The following is a 23,709-nucleotide window of genomic DNA, read 5'->3' as shown; positions in this document are numbered from 1 at the left end:
AAACTATGCAAGCAACTCCTATCAATGGTGGGATTCAGTGGTCGCCTTCCTTTCAAGGAGGGAATGGAATTAAAACTTTGAAAGCTTGCTTGCATGTCCACATGTGGCCCACTCGCATCACCAAAACAACAGAGGAATATTTGGTTCTGATTCAAGAGCATTTTTTACCCTATGTTTCAAAGGACAGTATAATTTCCACCCCATGGTTTTCAATTCTGTTAAATTATTCCACTAGCCACAGAAAAGTGAACTGTAAATTAGCAAATGTAACTGTCAGGGTTGGTATTACAACAGATTCCTTGTGTAGCGACTTCAATCAATAAAATAGTCGCTTGGAGGCCAAAAGCGGCTTTTGTCTGTGACAAATAGAAGTTCAATTGCACTTAAAATCTTTAACATTTTTCTGAAATGTCTATAAATATCGTTCTATGATATTTATCTGTAATTTTAAAAATTTGTGTACGCAGTCTAATGCCCCACATAATGTGATTATTGATGTCGAGCTCACCCTCCTCGAATCGCCCCACTCACGACGCGGACTCATGAACCTCCTTGTCAATGCACGCAAACCCTCCTCCGCGCATGCTCATTTGGTGGACATGGCCTGACCCTGACTCCAGGGGCTCGCTGCCAGCACCAAGCCAAGCAGGCATGCACCAATGCGCTGCACTGGCGGACTGAAGCCGCCATCTGGGGCCGCCAAATGTGCACGTGCCGCTTTACTGCCTTTGATGCCATGAACAGTGCCAACCCTTAAGCATGCGGTCGACGGGAGGTGGCCCACCTATGGGACCCCGGGAGACCGCCGACGCCCGCAGCCGCAACAGTTAAGAAATAAGCCTTTCTGCCTTCATGTGCTCGGACACAGATAATGCGCCGGGAGACGTGACTGCGGGAGTGCAGCTGGGACGTTCAGCTGGCCGCAAAGAAGACGCCTTTCTGTCACCTGAACGTGCCGGCTGAAGGAGAGCCCCATCCAAGCGAACGCGGCTCCTGTGGACCGTGGCCATAGTCACGGCTTGTTTATGGAGCATCTTGTAGCAGCACTACATGAAAATAATGGGAAAAAAATAAACTTTAATTGTCATTCACAAAACAGTTGTTGGTTTGTTTTCAAGAGGACAATATCTCTACATGTTGCTCCCTATTGATCCAGCCTTTGCTCTTGATCAATGATAATTTATGACAGAATTTCTGCGGGGTTCGGTTTATCAGGTTTAAGTACGCAAAGGTTGAGAGATGATTGTGTAGAACTCTCTACAGAATGCAAATATCAACATGAAAGTTTAACTGCAACTAACAAACCTTCCTCATTCTCTATAAACTGACTCCAAATTGTGGCTGGCGTGAGACTACAGGGCTGGAGCGGCCGGCACAGGACATCAGGGGCCCAAAGTCCCACGTTGGCTGCCCCAGCCCCATAATCCTGTTCAGCAGCAAGGTGGGTGGTTGTCGGCAGCGGGGAGGGTAGGTGTCGGCAGGTCGCCAGCCGATTGTCAACAGCCCGCTTGCTGCTAGGCACCTGAAAGCTGCGAGCCACTTTGCCTTGCTGCTTTTAGGTGCCTAGGGGGAGCGCTCCAAGCCGGAGAATCTACCTCCCTGAGGAGGGTTAGGTGAGTGCTTCTTGAGGCCGGGTTCTCCACTTTCAGGTGGCCTCCTGATAGCCGCATTCAGGCATTTTAGGCGGCTTTACATTCGGGTATTCTGGCCACCTGATAGCACCTTTTGGCTCTTACACCTTGTATACCAGAAGCACAACATGAGCATCCCAGCTTCATTTTCCTTAAATCATACGAGATGATTAAAAAGACCTAAGAAGGTTCCTCTGCAGATTGGTTCATAATTATCCAAACAGGTGAAATTACCAGGTCCTTATCCGAGGTTTGCACTCAAAATCTTGAGATTATCCTTATGAAATTGCCTTATTTAATAAAAGAAACATCACATTTAAAGAAAAAAATGCCCTGAAGTAAAATTGGCATATTATTCTAAACTACAGTTAAGATCACTAAAATGGATCTGTGCCTTATGTCATCAAAGTGCATGCAGACAGCATCACTGGAGGAGGGAACAGAACATAACTCTGGTCAAACCCTTGTTCTACTGAGGAAGTATGTCAGGTTAGAAAAGGATCGTCTGTCTGCTACATTCATCAAGCATACAGAAGTTATAATTGTAACCTTACACTTCTCATTCCACAATATCTTTTATCATGCTTAGAAACCTCTGTTTCAGCAAGGAGACAGCCTCGCTTCCTCACCTTCCCCCATCACAACTGTTGCTAACATCACCGCTTCCAGAACATTTACCTTGAAGCAACAAAGGCAAATTCTACAGCCAAAACACTTCAGGATCATGTCCATAAAATGATTTTTGATGCAAATACAATCCTTATCCCCTGCTGAATAGTCATATGCTGGATTGAACAATTAAATAACGTTCAGATATCTAACAATGTTTTCCTTCCAATGAAAGTCTGAATCACTACTTCAGCAAATCCTCAGAGTTCACATTGCTATTGGCTCATGAAATGGTGGGACAAGCTTGAGGGGCTTATGCTTGGTCCTAATTTGTATTTTTGTATATGATCACTCATTGCTGAGGTCAGTCGACGCTGCCTGTGGCCAATGTTCCCTCTAATTTTTAGTTGCCAGTGTGCGGAAAAATCTTAGGTTGTGGAAATTTTTGTTTTACCCTGTGACAAAAGTACGTGCGCACTGAATGCTTGTGCAAATATAGAAATTGTTTCAGGATAATTTTGGCACAGATGGCTAATTAAACTGTATTGGCATGTTTTAATATAGTACAAGTATGATTCCATTCAATAACTGCATTAATTTAGGTAACTAACCATTTGTGCACACATAATTTCCTTTGTGGGCTGGTTGCGAGACGTGTGTGCCCACGCAAATGTGCACAGTTTAGAGTGAACAGTCCCTGTGGCCACTGCTGACCTCCAACTTCAGGTTTCCCATACCAAAGGTCACAGAAAACCTTTGTAAGTTAACAGAGCCTTGCACAATGTAACTCTATCAATGCGGTAGGGCCAGAAAAAGCTCTTCCCGTGCGATGACATGCAAATTCATGAAGCCTTCCATTTTTTTAAAGTAGAAATCGAGCCTGACCCACAGGAAAAAGAATCTCAGGGTTGTATGTGATATCATGAATGTACTTTGACAATAAATCTTAACTTTGAAGCTTGATGAAATAACTTAGCAGTTCTGGATATGTTGTGCCTTATGCATTAGCCAAAACTGTCAAAATGGTGAAACCAAAGATTCTGGCAGTCAAAATCAAAACTGTAGAATAAAAGCAACAAAAAAACTTTTTAACATTAAAAAAAATCTAAAGCAATAAAATACTTTTTATTATATTCAGACTGAATAAACAGCCTCAGAAGAATGTAAATCAGTTGCTAATTTAGTCCCTACACTGTTCCAGTCCTTTGTTGTTGCCTGGATTTCCTACAAGGGTATGACCGTTGACTATAAGTTTGAACATCCTTGCTGGATTATCCTCAGGGACACTGGAGCAATTTTGCCCTCAGAAGCTTCTGTTTCCAACATTGATTGTACTTACTGTCTCTGCAAGGCCTGTTTAATGGGGAATTTCTTGCCACAATTCCGACACTTGAATTCTTTTTCTTCACTGGGCTTCTGGTGGAGTGACTGAAGGTGTTCTGCCAAGATGTCCTGGCTCGGGAAACTGCTCTGACATTGTGGGCAACTGTAACCTTCTTTATCACTCAACAGATCTGTGAAGATGCAAAGCACATGGTTAAATTCTTTGTAGATAATAAAATGTCTTTATTGTCGCTCTATTTCAGTACTTCTTACAAACCACTATTGACTGAACGAGTACAAATTTCTTGAAAATACACCAATTTTGATCCAGTATCTTCAAAGGAGGGACAGAAACTGGGCTGGAACTGTTTTCTGCTCGACTATACATTCCTGGGCAGGGTGACTTCTGATGCAGGGTGACACTAAAACCCCTGTTATCCAGAATTCAAGCAACCAGAAGCCTCAAGCAAACGGCAAAAAAAAACACTAAAAATAAATTGGTAAAAATTACAGAAATTTTTAAAGTGGCACAATCGCCATTAGTTCGCCAATCACGCAACGTGTAGTCTCAGGCTACCAGAAAATTCACTTATCCGTCATCTACCCATAGGTGCCACATACTTTCCCCAGTCTATTTAGATCATGTGTGTGCGAATGAATTCTCCAACTATGCAGCCAGCAGGACACTTGCTGATAAGAAGTGGATCGGCTGCAGTGAAAAGTATTTGGTCTCACTATGCCATGCACATTGAACATGGGACGTTCTACAAAAATAAATGGCTGACGATAAATCCCAAACCTTGTACGGCCTGAGCCCACCTCTAACCCAATGTTCACAAGCAGGTCGCACTGACAGACCCATTGTTTCTGCCTGCTCCTGTTGTACCAAATTTATCTCTTCATTGCTTGACTCTATCTTGCCCCCACTTGCCCAGTCCCTTCCCGCTTACGCTCTCCACCTTTTTGGTAAATTCCATTATCCTGGTCCCCGACACCTCATTTTTGCTATAGACGTGCAATTTGTATACACATCCATTCCCCATCAGGGTCTCTATTTTTATTGTGATTACAGATTTGTTCAGTTACCTTCTAGCCACACACTCCTCCTAGTCTTGTCCTTTAAAAATCTTTCATTTTCTCCAGATCCAGGCTTCCCCCTCCTCTCCCACTGTAATCGATAAATCCCTTTCCTACATCTTCTCCATTTTGTGCAGCCCACCTCCCCATTGATAAGAGGGTGAGTTCCATGGGTCTTCACTTTTGGCCCCAGGAGCCTCATCATTTGGCACATATATCCATCAACTTCAACAAGATCGCATGTTCTCCACCCTATGGGTGCCCCCTCCATCCCTCTTCAGCTACCTGACACCTGACTGTAAACCTATAGCTGCCAAGCTACTGTGCGGCTGACATGACCTTTATCAAGGCAGAGGTTAGACAGCTTCTGGTGCAAGGAGTTATAGAGCCCAACACCAGCCCTTGGAGAGCCCAGGTCCTTGCATAAAAGGGGTCAGCAAACCAAGAATGGTCATCAACTATAGTCAGACCATCAACCGGTACACCCAGCTGGATGCCTACCCAGTGCCCCGCATCGCCGACATGATCAACGAGATAACCCAGTACAGGGTTTTCTCCACGACTGACCTGAAGTTAGCCGACTACCAGCTCCCCACAATAAATCTTATACCTCCCTTGAGGCAGACGGGCGACTCTACCAGTTCCGCCGGGTCCCGTTTGGGGTTTCAAATGGAGTCTCCATGTTTCAGTGGGAGATGGACCACATGGTAGACCGGCACAACCTAAGAGCGACCTTCCTGTACCTGGACAATGTCACCACCTGTGGTCACGACCAGCAAGACCACAATGCTAATCTGGAGAGATTTCTCTGGACAGCAGAGACACTGAACCTCACAACAGGAAGAAGTGTGCGTTCAGCACCACCCGCCTCGCCATCCTAGGGTACATCGTGGAACATGGTGTCATCGTGTAATCAGTCCTGACCCCGAACGGGTGCACCCCTTAATGGAACTGCCCCTCCCCAACACGGTCAAGGCCCTCCACAGGTGCCTACAACTCATCTCTTACTACTCCCAGTGGGTCCCCTGCTTCTCAGACAAGGTCCACCCACTGGTCAAAGCCACCACCTTTCCCCTCCCTGCTGAGGTGCAAGTGGCCTTCGCCTGCATCAGACAGGAAATCACCGATGCCATGATGCATGTCGTGGACCAGATAACCCATTCTAGGTGGAAGGCCATGCCTCTGATGTTGCCCTCCCTGCCATCCTCAATCAAGGGGGCAGATCCGTGGCCTTTTTCTCCAGGAGCCTCCACGGTTCAGAGCTCTGTCATCCCGCCATTGAAAAGGAGGCATAGGTGATTGGGGAAATGGTCCACAACTGGTGCCACTACCTGGCTGACAGAAGGTTCACCATTCTCACAGAGCAGCACGCAGTGGCATTCATGTTCAGCACCACCCACAGAGGCAAAATCAAGAATGAAAAGATCTTGCACTGGAGAGTCAAGCTGGCCACCTTCAGCAATGATATCCAGTATAGGCCACGGAAGCTCTACAACTCTCCTGATGCCCTGGCCCGGACCTACACCAGTGCACAGTCCAAACAGCTTCAGACGCTGCACGACACCCTTTGCCACCTGGACGTCACACCCCTGTACCACTTCATTAAGTCCTGGGACCATCCCTTCACCAAGCAGAGTCTGTGCAAAGTGCAAACCACGCTTCTTCCACCCACCATAGGCCCATGTAGTGAAGGCCACTCGGCCCTTCAAGCGACTCAGAGTTGACTTCAAAGGGCCACTGCCTTCCACGAATAAGAACATCTATTTCCTCTTGGTCATAAACAAATACTTCTGTTTTCCCTTCGCCATCCCTTGCCCTGACACCTCCACTGCCTCCATTGTCGAGGCACTGGTGCAGATCTTCACCATTTTCGGATACCCGACATACATCCACAGTGACTGGGGGTCCATTTTCCTGTGTGATGAGCTGCACCAGCACTTGACAGTGTGAGGCATCTTGTCTAGTCACACAACTAGCTACAACCTCAGGGGCAACGGGCACGAGGAGCGTGAAAACGGGGTAATTTGGAAGGCCCTGGCCCTGAGGTCCAACGGCTGATCCATCAACTATTGGCAAGAGGCCTTCCCCATGGAAATCCATGCCATACTATCGCTTGTAGTGATGAGGGATGACCTGATAAGATGATGGGAGGCATTGATCATGTGGATGGCTAGAGGCTTTTTACCACAGCTGAAATGGCTAACATGAGGGTGCATAGTTTTAAGGTGCTTGGGAGTACATTTTACACACAGAGAGTGATGGGTGAATACAATGCATTGCCAAAAACGGTGGTGGAGGCATACAATAAGATCTTTTAAAACTCTATAACTCCTTGCACCAGAAGCTGTCTAAAAAGATAGTGTGCCAGAGTATATAGACAAGTTTTGGGAGATAAATTGGGAAAGGTTTATTAGAATAGGTCACATACAAACACTTTAAAACAGATCTTATTTGAAATACTGGAGACATAGTGGCTTCTCATACTGTTTTGCAAGAGCTTTGAATAGTGCCCAAGAGACTTCACTAATGGATTATTGTTTATCAAGGAAACAGATGAAAGAGCAAGCTGGAGCCGGTGCTGTCTCAAAGGAGAGTCTGCTGTTGTTAAGAAGGTCATGTGATTTTGTAAGCCGAGAGAGTCAAACAGGCTTTCTCTCAGTTTCAGTGTGATAGTGTTACAGCCAGCAGAAGTTGCTGGGACTGAAACAGGACAAGCTGGCAAGTTTTTGGAAGACAGCCTGGTTGAAGCCCTTGTGGTTCATGCAAGAGGAAAAGACTGGCTGTCTAATGTTTCATTTGAAATAAGGGAAACTAAAAGGAACTCTGTGGTGACCTGAAAGAAAGAGGTTATCATCTGGAGAACCCTGAAGGGGTAAGTTTCTATGGCAAGACACTGAAGTGGCTGATGGAAGTACATCAGTTGTGGATGACCTGGAACAACAAATCTCTCTCTGAAAACTGACAAGAACCTTCCTGAGTGGTAACCATTCACCTTTCAAGCACCAAAGCCTGGTGAACTTCATAAATATTAAATTCTGCACACAGTATAAGAATTGCCTGCAACCAGTGAACTTGGCAGAATGAAAAGTGAGATTGAACTGTGAACCAAAGAACTTTTCTGAACTTACACACACATGTGTGCTTAGAATTAGCAGGGGGCTAAGTTAGGTTAGTTAAGTTAATAGAGATAAGTTAAAGTTTGATTCTATTTTCATGTTTAAAGATAATTAAAAGCAATTTCTGTTTCAGTAACCATTTGTCTTGGTGAATTTCTATTGCTGCTGGGTCCTCTGGGTTCATAACAATAGGTACGTGGAACTGAGAAAAATGAGGTTGGCACAACGCTGTGGGCTGAAGGGGCTATACTGTGCTGTAGATTTCTATGTTCCACCTTTAGTTTCTTACGTTTCTTCATCTTCCTTTGAAGCTCATGTTAGGAAATGTCTTACTTTTCCTACATAGAAGCTGGCAAAATCCTCGATTTTCCTGCCTTATGGCATAGTGGGATTATCTTTATTTTATTAGATGACTGCAGTTCAAGAACACTGCTGTTCACCACCCTTCCCAAGGCAATTAAGGATGGTTAATAAAACATGGTCTTGCTGGAGCAATCCATTCTCCGATCCTTCAAGCTTAGAATTCACACTCATCTTCTCACTCCAATCTCAGCCAGTGCCACAGCTCTTAAAGATATCTGCACTCTTCCAATACTGCCTTATTGATTGCCCTTAAATTATGTTTTACAAATAGGGAGGAGGCCTATAGGTTCAATACAAGCAGCATGTAGAACCAAAAGACCCAAATACCCTTTCGACTCATTTCCCCTCTCCGTGTCCCTCTTTGACCCTCGTGACTTCTTCTTTCTCTGTCACAGACATGGCTATCAACTTCTCTTTTGAGTCTTTTGCTATTTGACTACGCCGATGGATAATTTGCAGTAGCCAAACTTTGTAATATGCGATTAGCTGACACAAACACCATTCAGGAACTGTGACGCCAACAGCACTAACTGCTCCATTGTCATGACACAACTTGGCTTTCACCTGCCAGGGTTTAAGTTTTCAATTTTTCTTTCTAGCAGCTTGATTCCTCTCTTCCTCTTCTTTCTGTTTAAAATGCATTTTTTGATTAAGATTTTACAGTTATGGCTTTTATCTCCTTGTGTTCATTGCCAAAATTTACTTGTTTTATTTTTGTGATATACCTTGAAATGTTTTAACACAGTACAGATGCTAACAAAATGCTACTTGTGGCTGAATATATTAAATAGTTATGCAAAGCAAACCATAAGGATAAGCAATTTACCAATCCATTAGGTTAATATTGCTTGCTCCATGATTCATAAATTAGAATATTACAGCACAGAAGCAGGCCACTTCATCTCCTCTAGTCTGTGCCAAACCACTTGCACTCAGTTCATAGCCCTCCTTACCTCTCCCATCCATATACCTGTCCAAATTTCCCTTAAATGTAAACCTTGAGCATGCATTCACCACCTCAGCTGGATGCTCATTCCACACTCCCACCATTCACTGAGGGAAGAAGTTCCCCCTCATATACCCTCTAAACTTTTCCCCTTTCACCCTTAACCCATGTCCTCATGTTTGAATCTCGCCTTCCCTCAGTGGAAAAAAGCCAATCTACATTTACACTGTCTATCCTCCTGATAGTTTTAAATACACCAATCAAATCTCCCCTCATTCTTCTTCGCTCAAGGAATAAAGACCTAACCTGTTTAACCTTTCCCTGTAACTCAGTTCCTGATGTTCAGGCAATATCCTCGTAAGTTTTCTCTTATTTAGCACAAAGTTTACATGTTCACATTGATTACAGTTTATTTTTGCACAATCAATTAGTGGGAATTCTTCCGCACCCGCAGGAAAAAGGAATCTCAGGGTTGTATGTGATATCATGTATGTACTCTGACAATAAATCAGAAGTCTGAAACTGACATCACTATTTTAATATAAAGTAATAAGGATGGCAAACTGAATTAAGATACCTAGTACAAATAAGACATGTTCTAACTCAGGAGATTACAGTTGATCAAGCAACATGTATTGATGCTGATTGGAATAAAAATAGATAATGGGAATACCTTTGTCATCAGATGGTTGATCATCTTTGGGATTTTCTTCATCTTCTTTCCTGACTAGTGTTTCCTCCTCCATCTCACTATCTAGGTAACCAATCAGTAATTCAGTGTCCGTTTCTATGTCATCCACAGCCAAATAGAAAATATTTTCTCCTTCCTAAAAACAATCAGAAAAACAGTTACATTAGAGAACTTGCGCAAAGTCACCATCTAATTTATGTACTAATCAACTCATTGAGAGCTCCCCTCTTCTGCGCACGGTCAAACACCCTGTTTTTATCAAAATATTATTTGTGACCATTCTGGACACAACTCACAGAGTGGAATATTCCAGAATGACCATCAAGAATCAATTTAAATTTCCCACATATTGACTGGGACACTCCTACAGGCTTGGAGCTCGTCAAATGTATTCAGGAAAGTTTTCTAAATCACTATATACAGTTACCAACTAGAGAGAATGTAATACTAAATCTCCTATTAGGGAACAAGACAGGACAGGCGACAGAAGTATGTGTAGAGGGACATTTTTTTGTCCTGTAATCTTAATGCCATTTGTTTCATTAATTATGGAGAAGGATAGATCTGGGCCTCGGGTTGAGATTCTAAAGTAGAAACAGACTAATTTTGAGAAAATTAGAAAAGATATAGAATGTGTGGATTTTGGATAAGTTGTTTGTAGGCAAGGATGTGCCAAGTAAGTGGAAGGCCTTCAATGGTGCAAATCGCGCACATTCTGTAAGGAGTTTGTACCTTCTCCCCATTTCTGTGTGCATTTTTCCCAGGAGCTCCAGTTTCCTCCCACCATTCAAAACATAAATCCCCAAGGCCTGATAAGATATTCCCTCAGACCTTGAAAGAGGCTAGTGTAGAAGTTGCAGGTGCTCTGGAAGAAATATTTAAAATAGCCATGGGTAAGGTGCCAGCAGATTGGAGGGTAGCTCATGTTTTTCCGATGTTTATATAAGGCTCTAAAATTACACTGGAAATTATGGGCCAGTGAGCCTGATGTCAGTAGAAGGTAATATATTGGAAGGTATTCTAAGACTTTATATGTACAATTATTTGGAAAGCCAGAAACTGACTAGGGATAGTCAACATGGGTTTGTGTATAGTAGGTCATGTTTAAACAATCTTAGAGTTTTCAAAGGAGGTTTCCAGGAAAGTTGATGAAGGAAATGCTGTGGATTTTGTCTACATGCACTTAAGTGAGATACCACATGGGAGGTTAGTCAGGAAGGTTCAGACTCTAGTTATTCATGGTGAAGTAGTGAATTGGATTCGACAATGGTTGGATAGGACAAATCAAAGAGTAGTGTGGATGATTGCTTCTCAGACTGGAGGCCTGTGACTAGTGGTGTGCCTCAGGGATCAGTGCTGGGACCATTAATGTTTGTCATCTATATCAATAATCTGGATGATAATGTGGTAAATTGTATCAGCAAGTTTGCAGATGACACTATGATTGGAGGCTTTGTGGACAGCAAAAAGATTTTGAAAGCTTTCACAGGGATCTGGACCAGCTGTAAAAATGGCAGATGGCATTTAATGCAGACAAGTGTGAGGTGTTGCATTTTGGAAGGACAAATCAAGAAAGGACATCGATGGTAAATGGTCGGGCACTGAGGAGTGTGGTAGAACAGAGGGATCTGGGAATACAGATATATAATTCACTGAAAGTGGTGTCATAAATTCCTCCCTCAGTACCTGCCTTGGAACTGGGCCAGCAACATGTGAGATGTGTTGATGTCTTAAGGTGATTAAAGCCTATTAATCACAACTCTCTGTCTAATGTGGTTGATTGATAGCGCTACATTGGTCAGCGGTGGATAGGGTTGTAAAGTAAGCTTTTGGCACATTGGCCTGCATAAATCAAAGTATTAAGTATAAATTTAAATTTTGACATACAGCACATTAATAGGCCATATCAGCCCACGAATCCATGTCACCCAATTCATACCCAATTAACCTCTACCCTCGGTGCATTTTGAATGGTGGGAGGAAATTGGAGCCCCCGGCCAAAGCATATGGTTTGGTGCATTGTACAGGTTGGCCCATCTCTGATACTGTAACTCCTCCCCTCCCACAGTACTGCCTTTGAATCGGGCTAACAGCATGTAAGAGAGGCCTGTAAGTTTATAGCAATTAAAGCCTGTTAATCTCAACTTCTGATCTGCCGGGTCTAATTGATAGCTCTAGAAATGCAGATATGGGGAGAATGTACAAATTCCTTACAGACAGCGCAGGATCCTGATTGCTGGTCCAGTAAAAGTTTCTATGCTCCTTGGGGGCCAAAATGATCTTAACCTATTCTCAAACTTTAAATGGGTTAGAAGCCCAGCTCACTGGGCCGGGTGTGGAATGTAAGGGCCAAATGGGCTACTTTTTGGCATAAGAGTTGAGATGTTATGGTAAAGACATTGTATAAGACATTGGTGAGACCAAATTTGGAGTACTGTGTACAGTTTTGGTCACCAAACTACAGGAAAAATATCAATAAGAAAGAGTGCTAAGAAGATTTACTAGGATGTTGCTTGGATTTCAGGAAATGAGTTACAAGGAAACATTAAACAGGTGAGGACTTTATTCCCTGGAGTGTAGAAGAATGAGGGGAGATTTTATAGAGGTATGTAAAATTATAAGGGGAATAGACAAAGTAAATATAGATAGGCTTTTTCCACTGAGGGAAGGTGAAGAGTGAAAGGGGAAAAGTTTAGAGGAAACTTGAGGGGGAACTTGTTCACACAGGGAGTGGTGGAAGTGTAAAATGTCCTGTAGGCTGAAGTGGCGAATGCGGGCTCAAGGTTAACATTTAAGAAGTATGTGGACAGGTATATGGATAGGAAAGATATGGAAGGCTATGGACTGAGTGCAGACCAGTGGAAGGGGCCTGATTCTGTGCTGTTAGTGTTCTCTGGTTCTAACAGTGTTCCACCGTGTCTCGTTACACGTGACAATAAATAAGCAATTCAAATCCAACAAGGTGAACTTCTCCATCCACCAGGAGAAGCAACAAAGGCTCCAAACAACAAAGGCCTCAAGAAGCTCGTGCTCAGGCCCTGCCCACCAAACAAAAACTTTTTAACTGCTTTTAAAATGTGTCTGAGAGGAAAGATTTTATATTGATTCAAAAAGGTGTAAATATATTTTTTTTAATACGCAATTAATGATAATGAGTTTATTGTCAGACACGCGTGCACCAAAATTCTTGCTGTAGCCAAACAGGTACCTGGGAAGAAAAACTAACAGTAAACTAAATGATTTAAATTAAAAGAGATTTTAAGAAATGCACAAGTAAGATAATAAATATTCACAAATAAACTGACTTGCAATAGTTCAGACAGTCCTTTTGTACTGCCAGAGCAGTCGATTAGGGGAGGTTCAAGAGTCCGACAGCTATTGGAAAGAAACTTTTCTTGAACCGAGAGTGTCGGTTTTCAGACCTCTGTCCGAAGGTACAGTAAGAAGATGTTGTGACCAAGGTGATTGGGTCATTTATGATGTCGGCTGGTATCTTAAGGCAGAATTGCACATACACTGCCCTCTATAATGTTTGGGACAAAGACATTTTTTTCCTTTATTTGCCCCTGTGTGCCATGGTTTTAAATTTGTAGTCACATGTAATTAAAGTGCACATTCCAGGGTTCATTCAAGGTTATCTGCGTAAATTTTGGCTTGACCATGCAAAAATTAGAGTACTTTTTACACCTAGTCTCCCATTTCAGGGCACCATAATGACTGGGGCATTTGGGTTCACAGGTGTTTGTGAGTACTCAGGCATGTTTAATTGCTTCATTGGTCAAGGTATAAGAGAGTGAGGCTTGCTTCTAAGCTTTTGATCACCTTTGGAGTCTGTAGTTGCCATTTTTGAACATGAAGACCAGAGATGTGTCAATAAAAGTCAAAGAAGCCGCAAGAGACAGCGTCTAAATCTTAGGATTACCAAAATCAACAATTTGGAACATCATTAAGAAGAAGAAAGAGCTCAGTAATCACAAAGGAAGATCTCCACTGCTGATGACAGAAGAATTCTCATCATAATGAAGAAAAATCCCCAAATGTATGTCCAAGAGATCAGAAACACTCTTCAGAAGGCAGGTGTGGACATGTCAATGACAACAGTCTATAGAAGACTTCATGAACAGAAATACAGAGGCTGCAATGCAAGATGTAAACCACTAGTTATCCACAGAAACAGGATGGCCCGCAGAATTCTGGAAAAGGGTCTTGAAGACAGACGAGACCAACGTTAACCTGTATCAGAGTGATGGCAAGAGAAAAGTGTGGAGGCATAAAGGGGCTAGCCAAGATCCAAAGCGTGCCTCCTTTGCCATGGTTTGCATCTTGCAGTGTAGCTGCTGTATTTCTGTTCATGAAGTCCAGTAGTCATTGATACATCCACACCTGCCTCCTGAAGAGTTTTCTGATCTGTCGGACGTACATTTGGGATTTTTCTTCACTTTGCTGAACAGTGGAGATCTTCCTTAGAATACCAGTTCCTTTGCAATTAATTAGCTCACCAGTACTCTCTTTCTTCTTAATGATGTTCCAAACTGTTGATTTTGGTTCTCCTAAAGTTTGGACGCTGTCTCTTACTGTTTTATTCTTGTTGTTCAGCCTCGTAATGGCTTCTTTGACTTTCATTGGCTCACCTCTGATCCTCGTGTTGAAAAATGGCTCCAAAGTGATGAAAAGCTGAGAAGCAAGCCGAGCTCTCTTATAACTGCACCAATGAAGCAATGAAACATACCTGAGTACTCACGGACACCTGTGAAACCAAATGTCCCAAACATTATGGTGCCCTGAAATGAAGGATAATGTAAACAAAATCCTGTAATTTCTACATCGTCAAACCAAAATGTACACAAATACTTGTAACCTTGAATAAACTCTGGAATGTGCACTTTAATTACATGTGAATTGTTTGATAACAAATTGAAAAGTTTTGACCACAGGGGCAAATAAAGGAAAAAAGTGTATTTACCCAAAACATTATGGAGTGAACTGTAAATGTCTGCAAATGGATGAGAGGTCAGAATCTGTGATGGATCTGGCTAAGTTTGCTACTTTTTGCAACCTTCTGCATTCCTTAATTGTCAAGTTGCAACTAGCCAGTATATGTTCCACAGAACACCTATACAAGTTGGAAGAGTATGCCACCACATGACAAATCTCCTCAGTAGGCCAATCTTGTGCCTTCTTCACGGTTTCCTCAATGCTTACTCAGGCACCTTAAAAGAAATGAACTGGCAGTGAAATGAAAGAATATAACTCAAGCCCACAACTTTTCCCCACTGTCGGAAACCCAATTTGAATGAATGGAATCTCCATCCCTGCATCAGCCTTCCTCGATGAAAATGTTTCACATCTTGCCCAATGGTCCAGTATATTAGTGCCCTGCTGTTGGCTTCAATGGAGAGTCCAAAGGCAGAGCTCAGACAAAGGGTCTTTTACTGGAAATATTATTTCTGCTCTTCTTTCCACAGATGCTGAATGTATCCAACAATGAAGCAGTCTGCAGGTCAGATGCTGATCAAGGTTAAAAAAGAAAATCCGGGCCAAATAAAAATAAAATATTCCAAATCAATATTATGTGCTAGAATCAATTAATAATAAACTAATATGATGGTCTCTTTACCACAGAATGAAAGCAGATCAACGACAAGAGAATCCACGTCTAAGAAAGATGCATTTTGAAATTTAAACAGTAAATACATGGACGATGACGAACTCGTTCCTCAGCAAACAATTTATTTCAGGATGTCAAAGGAGATCTCTATGTATTGGTGGGTGGGGGGCGGATGGGATGGAAACCATGAGGGAAGAGCTCATTTGCTATCTTGGACAAGGCCAAAACATACAGCTCCCAGCAAGTGATTACCATTGCTTGCAGATCTGTGAATGTACAGTGAGTAAAAGATAAATGAGTCGTAGAATCACAGAAATCAGTAGCCCCTTTTACACTTGTGTCCCACTGAATTGGCCATTCAGTGTCCCAGGATAGGGATGGCGTTTTTGCTGTTCACACTTGACAACTCCTAACTGGGACACTGCATGTGTTCACACTTGCAAGGAGCCATCCCTGGGGTTAGGACTGTTCTACCTTCTCTAGGTGACGTCATGACACACTGAGAGATGGTGGACCTGCCCTAAATCCTGATCAATGTATTATGGTCTTATATTTGAACAAAATTAATCATGTCTAATTATAACATAATTAAGCTTTATGTACAGCACAGTATGAGGCCTTCAGCCACTGTTGTTGTTGTGCCGACCTATATGAACCTTTATAAGGGACCGTGGGAAACTGCTGGAAATAAATAGCAATAGTGGACAATTTTTAAACAGTTTGGGAAAGTTGGTAGCGCTATTACGTACAATTTATAAATATCGTGGGACAAAGGGATGGCGGACCTGCCCTCCCAAAATGCCATGCAGCAGAGAAAGGGGTGTATGCACTGCTGCATGCATGGAGCATTCATAAAGGGGTTTCTCTGCCGCACGGCATTAAAGGAATTCAGGTCTACTATTGCTTTTTCCTGCTGTCTTCATAAATTGTATGCGATAGGGCTACCAACTTTCCCACACTGTTTAAAAATTGTCTGCTATTGCTATTTATTTCATCCCTCCCTCTCCTGCTGCGACTTTCCCACAGCAAAGTTTATACCTTAATTTTAATCTTTTCTTCCTTCATGTTCCTGCACTCACTCAAAAACTTGGACATTTCTATCCAAGAATGTAATTGCCCATTCTACGCTTGACTGATTGCAACACTGTCATCTGCAGACACCAGGGTTTGTACTAGAGGTCAAGACCGTCAATCCCCGGCGGAAGATGACACCATCACAGGCTGGCATTGATAAGATATTTCTTACATTAAACCCTTCTTAGACTGATTGGCTGTTAATTCCTGGGACCACTTGCAAGTGTGAAAGGGGCTGGTGTCAAAGGAAGAAGCCAGTGCTCAAGCCACAAAAACCAAATACAGTAACACCCTGTTATCCAGAATTGCAACCGGCAGCCTCAAGCAACCAGCAAAAAAATTGCAGAAAATAAATCAGTAAAAAATACGGACATTTAAAATTGGCGTGCCTCGCTGTTAGTTCGCCACTGCACACCACATGCAATCTCAAGCAGCCATAAAATTCACTTATCCGGCATCTACCAATCCCCATAGGTGCCGGTTAACAGCTGTATCAAGCTAAATCTACCTTTTCAGCTCTTACTCCGTAGTCATGTGCATATCTACTTGAGAAAATTCGCCTCAAGTCTCAGGAAGGAAGACCCCAAGTTCCACAAGAAAATATTGTTCACCTTCTACTAATTATTCTAAAACCATGGCCTTTGAATATTGACTTTACTGAAATACAAAACATACAAACATATATACCAGGGACTACTGATATATATCAGTACACTGATAATATACTCTATTAAAAATAACGTTGTGTGTGTGTGCGCGGCATAATCCCTTCTATATTCTAAATCTAATATTCAGAGACAGCTCAGTTACAGGCCATTTCGGCTCATGAATCCGCGCTGCCCAATTTACATCCAATCAACCTACACCCCTGGTACATTTCAAACAGTGGGAGGAAACTGGAGCCCCCAGAAAAAAAACCCATGCAGACATGGGGAGAACGCACAAAGTCCTTACAGACAGCGTGGGATTTGAACCCAAGTCCCAATCGCTAGTGCTGTAAAGGCGAATGCGCTAACCACTATGCCTACCATGCCACCCCTCTTCTGTCTCGACATTGGACTATCGACCCTTCCCTGGAAGTGATCCATTTCTTTCGGGTGAACAGCCATGAACTGATGTATAAGGTGATGACCCTACACTGGCTGAATGAGGATTCAGCCACCATCTTAGCCACAGTGCTGCAATTCTGGAGCACAGCACCTAACTCTGTGCGCTACTGCTTGTATAATACCACCTTAGTGATATCCTGCAGAGCAGGGAGAGGGAGAGTAATGACTGTGGGAAACTACTGGCATTTATGGAACCGTATCAAACCTCCAGAGATATCAGATGATCAAAACCCACTAACAATAAATTATAACTTGGTCTCTTTGCAGAATGTTTACAGCATTTTGTATTTTATTTGAGAAAGTAAATTAGACAGGAAAGTTAAGATGTTAGAAAAAATGCCTTTGATCTACACTCTTTTAAATAACGATCAATGGTGGTGTTGTGGTTCGTGAAACGCTGTGCCAGTGACTGGAGTTTGTATCCCGCGCTACCTGTAAGGACTTTATACGTTCTCCGTGTGCCTGCGTGGGTTTTCCCCAGGGGCTCCAGTTCCCTCCCACTCTTGAGAAAAAAAACATATTGGGATGTAGGTCAATTGGGTGGCACAGGCTCAAGGGCCAAAAGGACCTGATACCATGCTGACTGTTTAATATTTTAAAATTAAAATTTATAAAAAAAATACGGAACATACTGATTTAAAATGGAAGATAACAAAATGGCTTGAATATGGATGTCTTTAAAGTCCAGACCCACTCACAATTTTTACAAGCGTGCATCCACAAAATACCGATGCCCAATGACGTAACTGCAAAAGAAAAATGCATTTTATAACTACTTCAAGGAATTTTTATTTTCACTCTTCAAAAATTTCTCAAATTGAACTTCAAAGAGCCACACACGTGGGAGCAGATGTGTCTGGTGCACATCTCCAGCTTTGCCCGAAGTATCTCGAGAGGATCCACAAAAGCTGTAAATTATGAAACACTGTTTGTTTAGCAGTCTCCCAAATGTTGCCATAAATCTGTGTTTTTTCTGATTAACATCCAGCAAAGTTAATTAAACCATTACTGAACATTCATCCAGCCAGCGAATTTTATGGAGGGTTTTCGCAACATGAAGACTGGTTGATGATTTTTAATTATCTGGTCGCCGAAGAGATTTGCATAAACTGTCACGAGGTTTCACTGTTGTTCTTTGTAATGCTAATCAGTGCAGCAGGTTTTGGTATCAAATAATTCGAAACAAATTCAAAGTACAGTAAACCTCTGGAAAATCCAGTTATTCCTGACAATTAGACATCCAAGTGATGCTTCACCTTTCAGCTTCACCCATATACTATACACAGAAGATGATTAAAGAGCCTTATTGACAAAATGATGCCATTCCAATTAGAGGTTACAGAAATTCCTGTGTCAACGCCAAAAAGTGCATCATTTCTCACCCAATCAGTGACCACATTCCTACAACTGCTTTGTCATGGTTTAATTAATTCCAGATTTATATTTACAATGATAATGGCACCTCTATCCAAGTTGAAAATCAGAAGGAAAATATGATTGATAATGAATTTACAGATACTTTTGAAAATAGTCATTTCTTGCATCATTATATCTTCTCATGTAGGATTGTCAGATTTCAGATTTATTGTCAGAGTACTTACATGACATCACCTACAACCCTGAGATTCCTTTTTCCTGCCGGCACGGCAGAATGACCACTAATTGGTAGTGCAAAAAATAAACTGTACACAGTGCAAAACATGGAAACAAAGAACTGTAAATAGATAATGAATGTAAACAAACTGACCGTGCATTACAGAGAGAACAAAGAAAATCAATAAGAGTTCTTAGAGTTCTGATGGTGGAGGAATAGCAGCTGTTCCTGAACCTGGTGGTGTGTGTCTTGTGGTACCTCTACCTCATTCCTGATGGCAGAAGCGAGAACAAAGTGTGTGCTGGGTGGTGTAAGGTTAAAAACATCATGAGTTGGGAACGGAGAAGGAGTCACCCAGTACTAAGGAGTAACAGGATGCAGGTGTGACCTTGTATGCTCAAGATAAGTGTGGCAATAACAATAATGATGTGCAGCAGACTAACAGAGAAGGATAGCAACAGCTTATTCATTGGACAATGTAATGGTATGATAATTTACTAAGTGCGTGTCCTGGGGTATAAAAAAAAAACCACTTGCTGATATCGTTAGAATGCGCCTTCTCCAACTAACACTGTTAGTTGCAAGTGTTACAATCCGGTAATAAAAGAACCTTGATTTCGACTCATTCTGGTGTCTGACTCACTCATTCTCGAACAAAGCAGACCCAACAGTGGTAAGGGTCTTTGATGATTGCTGCTGCCCTCCGACGGCAGCGTTCCCTGTAGATGTACTCAATAGTGAGGAGGGTTTTGCCTATAATGTCCTTGGCTGTCTCCACTACCTTTTGGGAGGCTTTACACTCAAGAGTATTGGTGTCCCCCATACTAGACCATGATGCAGCCAGTCAGTACACTTTCCATCACACATCTGTAGAAATTTGCCAGGGCTTCTGGTGTCATACCAAACTTCCGCAAACTCCTGAGGAAGTAGAGGCGCTGACCTGCTTTCTTCATGATGCCAATGGTGTGTTGATCATCCGAGATAGTGACTCCCAAGTATCTAAATGTGGTCACCCTCTCCAGCTCTGATCCCCTAATGATCAGTGGATTGTAAACCTCTGAGTTTCCTTTCCTGAAGTCAACAATCAGCTCCTCAGTTTTGGTGACAATGAGTGTGAGGTTGTTGTTGGGGCACCATTCAACCATGTTTTCAATCTCCTTCCTGTACACTGACTTATCCCCTTCCTTTATACAACCCACTATCGTCGGCAAATTTGTGGATGGAGTTATTGTTGTAACGAACTACACAGTCGTAAAGGTGTAAAGTGAGTAGAGCAGGGGTGTAGCTGGAAGTTAGGGAAGTTGCATGATTTAGGTTTGCAAGGCAAAAAAATTGTGTTTCCACTTGATGTAATGGATAATCTGCTCTATTAGAAGTCAATTGCTTTGCACTAGAATAATTGTGAATATATCTATCTTGCATATTGATTGTCTCTTTTAATTCATTTTAATAAAATTGTTTTTTCTTGCAAGTATCCATTCAGGTGCAGCAAGTCAGAATTTCAGCAGATATATACATTGTACAAAGGTAAAACAATGGATTCTGTCGACACCGTGATTAAGGGGAAAACACACAATGCTGGAGAAACTCAGTAGGTCAAGCAGTGCCTTTATGTAGCAAAGGTAAAGATACATCACCCACGTTTCGGGACTGAGCCCTTCATCCAGGTGTGGGGGAACATGGGAGATGTCCGAACAAAAGGGGGAAGGGGGGGGTTGATGAGGGTAGGAGATGAAAGGTGGGAGGGTGGCAATGCAGGAGGGGTGCAGGAGTCTAGGATGGGTGGAGAGAGAAAGGAAATGACTAGTTAAAGGGTGGGGGAGGGGGGCAGGGAAGGCAAGCTGATTAATGGAATGCAGTGAAATCAATGTTCATGCCCTAGGGTTGGAGAATGCCCAGACGAAAAATGAGGTGGTGTTCCTCCAATCTGTGTGTGGCCAGGATGGGGTAGGGTGAAAGGCCTTAGACAGACATGTGAGCTTGAGGGTGTGACTCCGAATTGAAATGGTCGGCTACGGGGAGGTCGCATTTGTTGCAGACGGAGAGGAGGTGCTGGGCGAAGGGTGGAATGACAATCATTGGTATTACAATGCTGAGAACTAATCTGTGGAATTCCTTGTTAAGAACATCGGTTTGTGGTAAGATCAATGAGCATTGTTGCTTATTATCATGGTGACAATTCTTTTCCTTTGAAAATATAACCTTTCAGAAGATTTGTAAAATTTGGAAGGAATGTGAAAACTAGATTTTATATAATGGTGACTGAAGATTGTCATAGATCACACCTATTCAGAGGCCTGTCATTATTAATTCTAATTAGCAAACTGCCCTCACACAAAATATCTACAAAACATAGGGTCTCCCCCAATCTCTCTGGGCTGCATAACACTGCCACCAACAACAAGATTAATAATACAACCTTGAAAATTATGGATGAATTCCCATAACTACTGTACCAAAGACTGACATATTTAACATGGCCTTCAGTGCAAGTCTAGACTCTTTGACCATTTTATCACAATGAACAGTTTGAAAATCATGACCAGATCCTATCCAAAGTTCACCGTTTTTTACCTAAAAACAAAGACCTTAAATTATCAGGGTAACATTAACAGTCTCCAAAAAATTCACATCAGAAGGCACAGTAAGCAAACCAATGCCAGAGTCAGCTCCCAAATGAACATTCTCAACAGCAAGACTGACTACAATCAGACAGCTTCCATGGGCACCCACATCAGTTGTACAGCCAACCCTACACCCTCAAAACATACATTCTAAGCTTGAACTCTCTCACAGCGTGATATTATCATGGATGTTCTCAAATTCTCCTGGAAAAAGTGAATATGACCCATGGTACTCCCTGGCCATTGACTGTTCAAAGTGAAGAAGGGGCATTCACAATGGCTTCAAGAGCCTCCCGTTTCTACGACACCGGTACACAAAAACCATGAAAGAACAGAGGAATAAACCACCCAAGCTACTAAACATCTCCCCAGCCCCCACCCCCTGGTAGCAGTGTCTACATGTACCATATTGATCTTGACAGCCCCTCAAAACCCACAGAAATGGAATGGAAGCAGTTCATCAGCCTTCCATTGATACTCATTCATCATTCAGGTGCCTTGTTGTTCAGCGTGGGCGATCATGTCTCTCCATCCATCATGATCTCTGACCCTCCGAATTGTCATTGTTGCCTCCCCTCTTCTCCTTTGCCGAAGGCTCCATCTTTGAGCTGAGACCAGAGTCGACATTTTTACAGGGAAAAATACTGCATCTTCCCATTGCCTTCTTCAGTTGGAGTGTTCATACTGCACAGGTAACCCTGGCCACTGCTCAGCAGATTCATCTGCACAGCGTTTTTGATTTTACAACCATAAATCCCAATTTGCAGAATATGCTTGTAAAAACCATCCGCCATCTGCAATCCATGGGTTCACATGACCCTGACTGGGAGGCTAAACATCTTACCCAAGGGTGACCTGCAGGCTGGCGGACACCTCCTTTTGCTGAGCAAATGCACAGCACCGACATTGAATTAGTAAATGGATACTCACTTTACTCAATTACCACTTGTGCTGTTCCTGGTAACTCCATGTCAATCAAAGTGAGACAGAGCTAAAATGTTGTTGTGTTTATTGAAATGATTTATGTCAGACTCCTCAACAATTTTTTGCATTGAATTAATGTGACGATACATTGCAGTACAACACTCGGCCAACAGGTGGCCTAGAGACACGGCACCCGGCTTAATGACATCCGACCACCAGGTGGACCCAGAGTATAAAGCCGAGGTCGCGACCGTGTGCCGTGTTCTCACTCTCTCTCTCTCTCTCTCTCTCTCTCTCTCTCACCCACCAGGATCACTTGTAACACAGCTAGCAGCCAACTAGATATTTATCTGAGTGGAATAAAGCTGTGTTGCCCCAAACAGTATTGTGCCTGTGTTTTCCTTTGGTGCAGCCTGCCACAATTGCTGCTTGTATTAACACTATGCTGGTGAGTGGAGCTTTGATCATACTGACATCTCGTTGAAATTTCAGCAAGGAAAAAATTTAACAGGCAATTTTCAAGTCTGCACTTTGCTGTTTCCTGCATTACTTTCTTTAGGCTGTTAGAAGAAAGCCTGCCTTGTTGTTCGGCGTGGACGATCATGTCTCTCCATCCGTCATGATCTCTGACCCTCCGAATTGTCGTTGTTGCCTCCCCTCTTCTCCCTGAATATTCAGGGTTTAATATTTAACATACTGTCTACCCTTTCTCGATCTCTCTGCCTCCATTTTGTGAAGCAAAGTATCAAACAGATGTATTCTATAAACATCCAAATTGCACAGTCATTTTGACTATACTTCTTACCATCCTTGTCTCCTGTGAGGAAACACACAAATTCGGGAGAAATTCAGCAGGTCAAACAGCGCCTTTATGTAGGAAAGGTGAAGATCCATCACCAACGTTTCGGGCTTGAGCCCTTCATTATGCCCGAAACGTTGGCGATGAATCTTCATCTTTGCTACATAAAGGCGCTGTTTGACCTGCTGAGTTTCTCCCGCATTTGTGTGTTTTTTTTTACT

At 42.6% G+C, this 23,709-nt stretch overlaps 1 protein-coding gene across 1 annotated transcript in view; it reads right to left on the bottom strand.

The window, feature by feature from the left end:
* Window positions 1-23,709, bottom strand: part of prdm5 (PR domain containing 5) — a 516,233-nt gene that overhangs the window by 411,374 nt on the left and 81,150 nt on the right. The window contains exons 4-5 of the mRNA XM_069926793.1: window positions 9,739-9,892; window positions 3,580-3,754 (exon numbers count right to left, since the gene is read on the bottom strand). Of these exons, the coding sequence (XP_069782894.1) occupies window positions 3,580-3,754; window positions 9,739-9,892 (329 nt within the window). The remainder of the gene's footprint in view (window positions 1-3,579; window positions 3,755-9,738; window positions 9,893-23,709) is intronic.

Source organism: Narcine bancroftii, chromosome 3, assembly GCF_036971445.1.
Source record: "Narcine bancroftii isolate sNarBan1 chromosome 3, sNarBan1.hap1, whole genome shotgun sequence".
Classification (NCBI taxonomy): Eukaryota; Metazoa; Chordata; class Chondrichthyes; order Torpediniformes; family Narcinidae; genus Narcine; species Narcine bancroftii.
This window is presented reverse-complemented; position numbering and strand designations above follow the sequence as displayed.